Raw genomic sequence first — 11867 nt, forward strand, 5'->3', positions numbered from 1 at the left:
CTGCCACCCCGGCCGCCGGGTGCTCCTTGCCACCTCATAAGGTGGAGGACGCTCCCGGCTGCCCCACGAACTGGAGGGTGCCCTCCATCGGCTGCAGCCCAGCCGGCCGGAGGGTGCTCCCGGCCACCCTGCCAGCCGCACCGGTGTTCCCAGCCAGCTGGGGGGCGGGGGGTCCTCCGCGCCTCCCCGAGGCCCCATGGCAGTACTGCTCCTCTGCGTGATGCCGTCAGCCATGCGTGCCATGTGCAGAGCCAAGCACCGCTGCCATGGGGACCGGCGCTGGCCCCTGCACCGCTGCCATGGGGACCGGCGCCGGCCCCTTCCCCTCTGCAGCACGGAAACCCACATGCCGGATGAGGTGTCTAGGTGCTCAAGAGAAGTGAAACTACCGCTTAGGAACAAGTTCCCTAGGCAGGAGAGGGGCCTTGTTCTCTCTGTCGTTTGAAGCCAAGTTAGCTAATGGTGTTGGTCAGCCTGACCCATGCTACAGGCAGAGAGTCAGGGGTTAAAATTGCTATATTATAAATTGAGGAACAAAACTGGGGAATAAGTGATCCTACTAAATTCCCCGTGATCCCAAGGCATGGAAAGATGAAACAAGGTTCTGTGAGTCACTCCAGAGAGAAGCAGTGCCTCAAAGGGAAGAGCAGCTGCCCTGGGCAGAGCAGTGGCGGAGTGAGGAGCACGGCGCTGCGGTGAGTCCTTCCATGCACCTGGGATAAGGGGCCTTGGAGCGAGCAGGAGGGACAAGGAAACTGGGAGCTTGCCTGGAGGGTAATTTGTGGGCACATGGCTGACTGTTATACCAAGTATTTTTCTGCCTATTAAAATACATGTTCCTAAAAGATATCTCTTGAAGCAATGTTTTTTTAACCTAATCTTTATCAGTTTGGCCATTTTTTTGCTATCTTAAGCTGTCCTTGACCATTCCAAGAAGATTCCTTGCAGCAGCAAGGATTTGGATTTCTCTAGCTCTGCTGTCAGCCCATGTCTGATTGCTTTTGTAGGCAGTTTATGGAGGGGTTGTTTTGCCACCACTGATACTGATGGCGATACCTGAGTTGGTTTCTCCGGTTGAGGTAATTTCTGTGATGTGCAGAGCAGTGCTGGGATCACGTAGCCTTGCGGCAACTCTCCAGCTCCCGGTGCAATGTGGCATTGGGAAGACCACGCTGGGTGATGCCCTTCCTTACACTGCAACACCTTGGGCTGCAATGGGCCACTTTGAGGTGAAAGAAGTTCCAAGCGAAAAATCTTTTATTATCATTTCTTGGCTTAAAACATCTCTCAGTGAAAGCAGGCTGGTGTCCAGTGGTGGTGATAAGCTTTGCAGGGATCTAAGGGATTTCCCATTAAATGTCGAATTGCTTTTGTCTTGATGGAACACCAGGTTTTTGCTTATAGCAGTAGGACTCTGAGTTTTCCACTTGGTGGCTGAGCTTCTGTTTAAATGTTTCCTCTGCCCAGAGGCCATTTTGGCACTTGTCAGATGCCATTGCTTCCAGGGCATGTTTAGGATCAGATCAACCCAAGGGATTCACAGACTCTCTCTCTCTCCCTTGGTCTTGGTTCACTGGGAGCTCATTCAAATGGCTTAAAATCCTTGTGCTTCTGCCATCCTGAAGCTTTTCAGCCGTTACAGATGAGGATGGTTGTTATTAAGTTATGTTAAGTTATATAAAGTGGATTTATTCTGTCTTTTGTATAAACATTTTGTGAACAGTAATTAAGCAAAGATTTTCAACTCACTGAGCTGTAGGAACTCCAGATAACAGCAGTGTCTGACTTTGTGATTTCAGGACTCCAGCTTGCTGGTGATGGAGAACTTCTCTTCTTCCCCTTCTCCCTTTTCTGCTAGTTCTCCTGCTGGGCTGTCTATGAACACCACTGCCCATGATCACTACTCCAGCCTGCAGAAGAGCATGCATATCCTGTCCATGGTGGTGTACAGCATTGCCTGTTTGCTGGGGGTGACGGGGAATGGCCTTGTCATCTGGATTGCAGGCTTCAAGATGAAGAAGACAGTGAACTCCGTGTGGTTCCTCAACCTGGCCATTGCTGACTTCATCTTCACCTTTTTCTTGCCTCTCAGTATTGCCTACACTGCACTGGGCTTCCACTGGCCCTTTGGGAAGCTCCTGTGCAAGCTGAACAGCACAATCGCGTTCCTCAACATGTTTGCCAGCGTCTTCCTCTTGACTGTCATCAGCATGGATCGCTGTGTGTCTGTGGCCTTTCCCGTGTGGTCGCACAACCACAGGAGCCCAGAGCTTGCGGCCAGGATTGCGCTGGGGACATGGGTCCTGGCTCTCCTCCTCAGCTCCCCATACCTTGTCTTTCGGGACACTGCAGTCAGCTCCAGGAACATCACCAGCTGCTACAATAATTTTGCACTGTCCGATGACTACTCGTCTGAGGCAACACGGAGACTGTGGAGGATGCGGCTTAAAGCGATGATTGTAACACGATTCTTATGTGGGTTTCTCATCCCTTTCACAGTGATTCTCATCTGCTACAGCATTGTTGCTGTCAAGCTGAAAAGGAGGCAGTTAGGTAATTCTGCAAAGCCATACAGAATTATCATTGCTGTCACAGTCTCTTTTTTCCTCTGTTATTTTCCCTATCATGTCTTCTCGTTGCTGGAAATATCAAAAAACTCCTCCAGCCATGAGATGAAAATGGCCCTTTACATAGGGATACCACTGGTTTCCAGCCTTGCTTTCTTCAATAGCTGCATCAACCCCATCCTGTACGTATTTGTGGGGCCGGATTTCAAGGAGAAGTTTCGTCAGTCCATCCTGTCAGCCTTTGAAGGGGCCTTCAGCGAGGAGTCTGTCCTGGCCAGCCTGGCCAGCAGGCGAAAGTCCAGGTCCGCTTCAGAAGTGGAGGTCTCGAGGGCCTGAGCGTGTTGTGCTGCAGCACAACACTGGCTTCGTCGGAGAGGGGCAGTTTTTTCCTCTGTAGTTACCCTTCATTTCAGAGCTATAATTGCTGGACTGAGGGCTGAAAAGGGCTATGGGTGCTAATGGAGTGTGATTTAACATTTTGGAGCATCATAAATCTACTATGACTTAATATACCAAGAAAATGAAACCTGGCCAGAGTTGCAGCAGGGTGGGAAATCAAAGTAGCAGCATTTCACTGTTCCTGCCCCTTCTTTTGCTGCCCATTTCACTGTACTTGTCTTCTCCATCCTTTGCAGTCCATCATACCTATGTGACACCTCCTTTGTATAACGGACCAGTGTGACTTTCTTTCTGCCACTTGTGCTTGTTTGTCAGCTGGGTTCATTAGCACCAAGCGTGGCTCAGACTATTTTGTGTCCATTGTGCCCATTCGCTGTGTATGAAGCATGCGGAGGCTTTGCTCTGCCTTGCCACCTGTGTGTCACCATGCTTGGGACCCCTGCAAAAATATCTTCTGGGCTGGCTGTGCCAAGAGGGCAACCATTGGCCAGGTGGAGGTTGCTGGTTGTCAGACTTGGCCACTTCAGCACTGCTGATCTGTTACAGCTTGCAGTTGTTAATAGGTGATCTTTTATGTGCACTGAGTTTGTGAATCCATTGACCATCCTCTTTATTTTCCCCTCTCCTGGGACTCCCAAGGAGGGATGCTCTCCTCGCTGCCGCCCATGGGAAATGGACTCTGCCTAGCCGAGCCCAGAGTCGTCTCGTATGCTCCAGAATGATGCAAACAAGCCCAAATTCTTCTGGCATCTCCTTGGAGTTCACCTGACTGCAGTGTGGCTGCCCGCCATGAGCCACTGGGAGAGGTTATTCCCCGCAGCTGCCAAACTTCTGCGGCAGACGGTCTTTGCCAAGATGCAAAAATTCTGGGGTTCCACCAGGGGGCAAAATTGGGTCCTGCTGTGGCAGCGGTGTGCGGCTGTGCTGGCCTTTCTGCTCTCCAGAGGAGAGCGGGAGAAGAGAAGAGCTATTCCATAATTCTCTTATAAATAAATCAGTAAAGAAAATGCAAAGATTCTTTTCCACATGAGGTATCATACCAGTCCAGCACACAGGCAACTAAATCTTAAGAGAAAATGATAAAAATTAAAAAGAAAAAGCAAGTTGAACACACAATGTGATCCAGCCTGCTCATACTGTGTGCAGCTAAATGGGACAAGGTATTACTGTGCAGAGATTTCCCTACGTTTCTGAGTGAGGTAGCTCTGCTGCCAGGGAGAGGATGGCTGCACAGCGCAGCCTCTGCAGACCCCGCGTTCGAGCTGCCATGCAGCGGTGTCCGTGCAGCAGCAGGGAGATGTCCCCCCTGCATCCTACTCATGGGACAAACACTGCCCCGAGCAAAGTGTGCTAATCAGAGGGGCTTAAGCTAGCTGCAGTGGATGTGCTGACCAGAGGACTTTGCTCTCAAAAATGTATATTTTAATTATTTAAAGTTAAATGGCTCTGTGTATTTTTGCAGAGTCGGGACTGTCTAGTAAAACATTCATCTTTTCTCTCCCCAGGCGTGTGGCAGGCCAGATTATTGGTTGTATTCCAGTTACTCGGGTTTGATGTACAACATGACTATTTCTGAGCAGTGGTTGTCTGTGTCTGTGTTTGTATTTGACATGTTTCTGGCCCTTAAGCAGCTGAGATCTGACATTGGTAGTGCTAGTGAATGAATATTAAACTCCATTAAACTTATTTAAATGTATCCAGCCTGTGAACTGTTATGTTGCCTGTGTGATAAAACACTTGGTGATCCAACTTGACTGAGCATGCTTGTCTGCGGTAATAGAACAGCTAGATAAAAAGTGTGAATACCCAGAATGTGGAAAACACGGGCGTTAGCAGCAAAACTCTCCTGTGACTGAAGGAGACAGGACTCAAGCTCGACTTGGGGATTTATCTGGGAGACTGTCTCCGTGGGTCTGATTGCCAGACCGCCATCCTGGCAGCCCCTTTGGTATGTTTAAAAAACAGTGATGAGGAGATGAGCGAAAAGCAAGCGAGGCTGGGCTGATCTATTCAAGCTTCACATCTGCAAATTGCTCAGGACAAATAAGGTGGTGATTTTCTCTGCAGGCTTGATCAGGCTTTGAACTGCTTTAATTTTTACAGTAGAAAGTTTTGGTCACGTAAAAGGGGACTGCAGCATTGAGGTGCTTTCATTCCCACCCCACCCTAGGGTGACTGTATCGTACAGCCCTGTCCCAGCCTGGCCAACCTCCCTGTAAAGTGGCACAAGCTGCTGTTTCTCCTATTCTTCCAGCTAGAAAGCTGCTCTGGAACCTCATTGCTCTGATTGCAAAATCTCTGACTCCCAACCTAAATTTATGAATTTAGATGCGTAGCTGACAGTACTGAGCAGGAACTGTCATTCGTGCAAGTTAGGGATTGATTATGGGTCTGCTGGGCAGTGCAATATTAAATGAAGGTTGTGATCCTACAGGCACGTACGTACTTAACCTTAAATTCATGAGCAATCGCGCTGAGATCAGGGAATGTAACAAGACCATCCATATGTGAAGCATAAGTCAACTGTCAGATTTACCCTTTGCCACAAATTGCTGCCTGTCATCCAGATAAAACTGCAATGTTTGCTATGCAGCATGCAACTCTGAGGCTATTTACTTGTTCCTGGTGGTAAACTATAGCACTGATTGCGGTGTCAAGGTTATGCACACCAGCATTCGCTCTCTTGGTTTTCCTCATCTATTTGCAGAGCCCATATAATTCCTTGTGACAAGAGTCTCTGAGACCTCTGTACTCAAGCCTTGGCCTCCTACCCTGCCTCTCTCATCACTCTGGCACCCTTGAAGACAAGAACTTTAAGCATTGACCTAGTTTCTGAGGTAGGAAAGAAAGCAATTTTCTGGGTCATTTGGGCATCCACTGTGAGTATGGGGTTCCCATGGGATAACATCAGTTAAATGAAGCAGAGAGTGTCTGTGTGGTCTAAGGCAAGTAGCTCAGCATCAGTGCAAACAGGTGTCCTACGCCTCAGTGTCTGTGGCTGGACAGTGGGTAACACTGATTTTAGAAAGCTCCAGGGGTGCTGGCAGGCTGAGCTGGTGTGATTTTAGCTTGGCAGCATTTCTCCAAGCTGCAGGCCGATGTTAATGAATCAAGACCATGCATCTCTGTGCAATAGGTATTCCTGCTCATTGCTTGCAGGGTGCTGAGCTCCCCAGACCATTCTGCAGGGAACCGAGTCCCTGCACTGCTCCTTGGCTTGGTGGTAGCAAGTCCCTTGCAGGCCAAGAAATGAGAGATACCAGTCTCAGGGCAAGGTGTTTCTTTTACTTATGTACATCTCATCTGGAATACAGTAGGTAACGAACCTGCAGTGAACATCATCTCTGAGGCATCACAGCCAAGCCCTAGGACCACCTTTCGCACAACAGCTCTGTTTCAGGGGCTGACCCCATTCAGCTCCAGGACAGAGACTGATCTTCTCTCTCTCTTGCAATATGCCTCACAGAAGTTGCCTGAACTCTAAGTGGCATATTATTACTGCTAAATAAAATAGGGTGTCTTCATAAAACTGAATGTCTCCTTACATGTTAGGGAAGGGGCTTAGGAGGCTTTGAAACAGTCATTCACGTGAACACTTGCCAAAATAAAAAAAGGGGAAGAGAAAGGGAAATGAATGTTTTATCAATGGTAACCAACTGTTTATGGCCATCGCTGTGTTACAGGATGCACTTGAGACAGAGATGGTTCTATTGTCCAGAATCTGATCCCTAGATTTTATGCAACAAGAAATTGTGCTGATGTAAGTACAGGTTTAAGCTGCCAAGGGACAGGTTCCAAGATAAATCTCCCACTGTGTGGAGTTCCTTCATGTTCAAACTATCTCATTATCACAATGTCACTTGTTCCTATTCTTCCCGGTATTCACGTTTGTAATGTGCTTCTCTAGAAAAGCTTGAATGAAAAAGGAGAAAATGTTTACCAAATGCATGTAAATATTCAAAAAAAAAAAAAAAAAAAAAAAAAAAAGAAAAAGTTTGACCGCCTCTTTGGCAGCTCTGCCCCCTCTCTGATTCAGCTTTGTTTTCAAGGTTCCCGTAGATGTGATCAGAGGGGTGGTGCTGGGCTGCTGGGACAGTCTGAACTCTGGGGTATTTGCAGTCATTGAGAAACACATCTGGTCCCTTGCCCCAAACAGCATGACGCTCCGATTGGTCCCACCAAGGGGCCGTTCCTGAGGTGTGCATAGGAGTGGACAGCCCAGTTTATACAATCAGAGGACTGGGATGTACAGAACCATTTGAGGGCATGCTGAGTTTAGGCTGTGCAAGGAGAGAGCCTTAGCAGAGAGCAGAGAGAACAAGCAAGGTTTGATAGTTGGAGTATTTGGTATGAATTAGCCGACCAGGGTGAGCAGTCTGATGAGCTCATTAATGCTTTGGTGTTGGACAAAGTAAATACAGTATCACCAAGATGTCTTGGTGAAGAGCTCAGCAAGATGTTGCGGGTGATTTTTGGTGAGAGGCTTTGTCATGGTGAGCCCTCAGGCAGTAAACCCCGCAGATCATGCCACCTTAGAGCAGAAACAGCGCTACCCAAAGCTGCGGCCCAGAGCTGTCTTTCGAGGAAGGTAGCAAAGAAAGGTGGTCCTTCACTAGCTGGTGTCGATGGGAAGAATTCTGTTAGGCCAGTTCTGGTGAGGGAAGACAGACTCTGTATGCTGAAAAGAGAAAGTTCGCTGGCAGAATCCAGGTACAGCGTGGTTGTATCCTGTCCTGATTCAATCACAGGTCTCAATGACATCTGACCAGTGACACAGTTTTGGCTGGAGTAAAGTCTGGCATGATGGTAAGGATGTTCTTAGATCTTTAGTACAAGAGAAAATGAGCATGATATTTTAATCATAATGAGGGATAACCATGGTGTAATTGGGTATTGTTACACAGCTCTTTCTGTAATGAAGATGGGATCTTAGACAATGATGTAACAAGAATATCAAGGCGTTTAAGCCTGCGGCACGTGATGGAATGCAGTAGGTCCTTGATAGCAGTGGATCATTATTGTGCCTGGGGGTTCTACGTTAAATCCACAGAGGTTTGTTTTGGAGAGCACTTAAGTCAGGGACCTCAATAAGAGCTATTGCTGCCTTGCTCTGAAAGGGAGAGTACAGCAGATGATTCTGGAGCTGGCAGAAGCTGCAGAGATATCGGTGAGGAAACCAGCCAAGGAGGACATGGCAAGAAGTAGCTCAAGAGGAGAAGGTACTTTCTCCTTGGGATCTGGAGGAAAGCATGGAAGCAGAACAAGAACAGGCTCAGAACCGGGAAGAGGAAAGGGTGGTGGGTGTTAGGTACAGGGGAGAAAAAGAGTGGAAGCTGAGATAGTGTTGAAAGTATTAGTAGCACAAGGGTGGGTGCAAATGAATGAGAGGGAGATTGGAGCAGGTGAGGAAGTTCTCATTAAGGAGGACTTAATGAGACTATAAAAACCTGCTGTGAAGCCTAATAGTCCCCTTGCATTTCCTCTCTTGAGATTTCCTTGGTGAGTAAAATTTTTAAGTGTCCCACTCTTGCTCATAGGGAGTGGATTTGGTAGATAAAGTCAAGCAAAAGACAGTGAATGGAGGTCTGAGAGCAGATCCTCCTCTAGACCTTGCTGAAATTATGCAGAAAACTGTAAGGCAGGTTAGAGGACTGATATTGGTAAAAAAGTTGCTCTGTGAAGGAGAGATGTTGGCAATAGTGTTACTAAGCCATGCAGGACAAGCCTTATCTGCTTCTCTGCAGACTTTTTTTGGTGTGGCAGCTGGGAGAGGGTCATCCTGCCCTCCAAAGTGGCTGTGAGAGTTAACTTGTGATTGCTCCTGAGGGTCAGCTCTGCTCAGTGGCAGATTAGGAAGGGAACAGGGTGCTCTTTGCTGAACGTACTTTGGCCTTTCCCTATGCTTCTCCCAGGTTCTGCTTCGCTACGCTGGATGAAATTGCATGTCAAACCTTTCTTTATTTCCCCTCATTCCCTCTCTGTGTAACTGTGTATGCAAAGCACAAGTTCTTTTCTTTTCAGCTGGGTGAATTCTGCTTTAAATACACAAGCCTGCTCTGTAGTGGCCCACAAATAACTCAAGCCTGCTCTGCATGTTCACTAAATATTTGCACAGGGCATGATGTGGGTTCATTCTCTCTGTTTTTAAAGATGTAGCTTAGTGCGATAATGCAGTCAATGGCAAGTCACACTAGGACCTAGTAAGTAGGACTGAGAGTAATGGGGTGTTTGACATTAACTGTGTAGCTGTCCAGTTTCTCTAAAATGACATAATTTCATCCTCCAGTTAAACTGCTTTTGTCTAAAAGAAAATCAAAGGGCAAACCATATCTGTAAACATAAAGTGACTGAATGTGGTTCAGATTTTGCAGGCCAGAACTGCACTCAAATACAGTGAAAGGAATATTGGACTAAAGCAAAAAAAATGCTACTGCTGGGTTTTGTTTTAAGGCACTGTTTGCCTCCCATCCGGCCCGAGACGTGCATCTGTGCAGTGACCTGTTAAACGCTGGCTATTCCAGCAAGCCTCTCACTGCTTTGTTTGAAGCCTGGCAGGAGACAGCCCTGTGCCCACGCCGAAGGCTGACGTGGCGGATCTGTTAATCCTTTCAGATTGATGAGGAACTGAGAGCACTGCTAGAAACAGGAAAATAAATTGAACTCAATGAGTCTTTCAGTCAGTCGTGTGACTCACTCAGAGAATGTTACTGTACTGGAGTGACTTGGTGCTGATTTCCTGCAGACAGCTAAGCTATGGTGAGGCAGTAATATTTGCTAAAACAATTAGAAAATGCTGTCTGCTTACACAGCCTTTGATATAGATGTGTTCTCTGCTCTGGTGTTTTTTTTTTTTAAGGCATTTTGGCTTCCCAAAAGTGGGGAATGCTATTTTCACTTCCCAGAGTGGGGAAGAAATGACAAAATGACTCCTCCCTGCCTTGATTTGGAAAAATCAGTTCTGTCTCCCTGGCTGGACAATATCCAAGTCAACATCTTCTGAAAACCAGGCACAGTCACTTCCAAGGCGAGGAAGCTAGAGGAGGTGATGTTTTGCCAGACGTGCCCCACACGACAGTCTAGCAGGCTCAGAGGAGCTGTGCAGAGCAGGGGATGCTTTCAGAATGCTACATATGACCAGTTGTTGGGAGAGACTAAACCTGCTCATAGGACTCCATTAGGAATGAGTTAAAACAGCTCTCTGGGGTTCCATGTCTGATAGCTCACACTGTCAGGTGAGTTTGAACACTCACCTTCAAAAAAATAAAACCAACCTAGGCTGAACAGTGATGGATGGAGCTTAGGGAGGTTGCATGACAGTAGCATTTGTCTTCTGGCAGGTGATGGATGTAGGCTGTCGTCCAGCCAAGCCCTGGATGAGCAGCACCCTTCACCTTGGCTGGACTTGGTGCATTTTGTGCAAGCTTCAGCTGGCTGGCATTAAATTTGGATTCTGGTTCTCCAAAGCAACTAATGATACTAGTAATAACAACAAACCTCCGTGAGCCAGTATGTTCACACCCAGCAATTTTTCTTTATATGACTGCTAATTGGATCCTTATATAGGAAATAAAATCTGGGTGCTCATTTTGGTGCAATTATTTAACACTTAGCACTTGGATAGCATATTATAAAATTAGCAAATCCCTCTTTCCCTTGGGAACTGAGTTTTAAACCCTACTGATCAGTAAAACAGGGGCAGGGAAGAAACTAATTGACTTCCTTCAAGAAAACAAAGGAAGTAGACTTAGAAAAAAGATCTGAAGACAGAATCTCTTAGTTTCTAGTCCTGTGATTTGCTTAAGAAATGTCAGGAATTTAGGGCAGCATGAATCAAATAGCAAACTTGGGTACCCTGGGATGGATATATGTGTGTGTGTGTGTGTGTGTGTGTGAGTATATATATATATATATATAATGCTTCTAGAGAAAAGTTGCTAACAGCATTACAGGTCAGTGCTTCATTGTGTGCTGCTTCGAGCTGTTTTTGCCTTAACCTTCTCTGCCATATTAGCCTGTAGTGAAATTCTGCACTGAAAGACTTATGCTTAGGGGGAAATCTTTGCTGCTTTATGAAAGAAGCTAATAAATCATCACATACAAAAAAACTCCAACAACCTAGCAAAGTCAATGAACCTGGATTAACTTTGGAAATGTAAGCCTATAAACAGAAGAATATGGACTGGGCATATTGAAGGTGGTGAGGAGTTAAAAGAAGCTTATTCCCTTGCACTTAGCTGGGTAAATCAGAAAGAGTCTATTGCAGCATTGTATCTCTGTGAGGATCCAAGCAGGCTTATGGTCTTTCTGTTCACATATTTTGAACAGATGTTTCCGCTTTGTGTAAGTGCTAAAAGTGGTGAACTCTACTTCTGGCAGTTGCTCAATGGCTCCAGGTTAAATTGCTCTCCTGTCTCTGCTCAGACAGACTTGAAAGTGGAAGGAGGAGACAATCAAGCGGTGGAATGTTGGAGGGGGAAATAAGCAGATATTGTGACATATGGGGGAGAAAAACACTGGGATGTGAAGATCTAAAACGGAAAATCCAGCTCATAATGGCAGAAACTGCAATTTCAAAATGTGAAACTCGGTGTTGTTCTTTTGCAGGCCCATTTGGTGAGAAATCCTGGTAGCTGGGGCTTTTCCTCCTTCAGGATAAGGCCAGCGCGGACATGAAGGATCCTCTTGGGTGCCCAAGGTCTTCCTCCAATGGGCCCTCTACCCTGCTGCCCAAGAATGAGTAAGGATAACTGATTTTTCACGAGAAAAGCTGCAGCAAAGAGCATATGATTTGTAACTTTATAATAAATTCTGACCTGCATATAATAGAATGCTATTATCTTGGGCATGCTTGAAAACATAATTTAAGATAGCTTCTAGCCACTGAGTTACTGAGGGAACCTT

The 11867-nt window shown here is 46.6% G+C and overlaps 1 protein-coding gene across 2 annotated transcripts; it reads left to right on the plus strand.

Moving 5' to 3' along the window:
• Positions 1-259: 259 nt before the first annotated feature.
• Positions 260-11621, plus strand: LOC134147083 (chemerin-like receptor 1). 2 transcript variants are annotated; one of them, XR_009959939.1, is made up of 3 exons: positions 260-695; positions 1800-4126; positions 11571-11621. XR_009959939.1 is itself a non-coding variant. In XM_062587826.1 (2 exons), exon 2 carries the CDS (start codon positions 1818-1820, stop codon positions 2901-2903), a length of 1086 nt encoding a protein of 361 aa, XP_062443810.1. In that variant the 5' UTR covers positions 260-695; positions 1800-1817; the 3' UTR covers positions 2904-4637. The 2 variants fall into 2 exon arrangements, 1 of the variants encoding a protein (XP_062443810.1); XM_062587826.1 differs by lacking the exon at positions 11571-11621 and having other exon boundaries at positions 1800-4637.
• The last annotated feature ends 246 nt before the right edge of the window (positions 11622-11867 follow it).

This window comes from Rhea pennata, chromosome 15 (assembly GCF_028389875.1).
Source record: "Rhea pennata isolate bPtePen1 chromosome 15, bPtePen1.pri, whole genome shotgun sequence".
Taxonomy (NCBI): domain Eukaryota; kingdom Metazoa; phylum Chordata; class Aves; order Rheiformes; family Rheidae; genus Rhea; species Rhea pennata.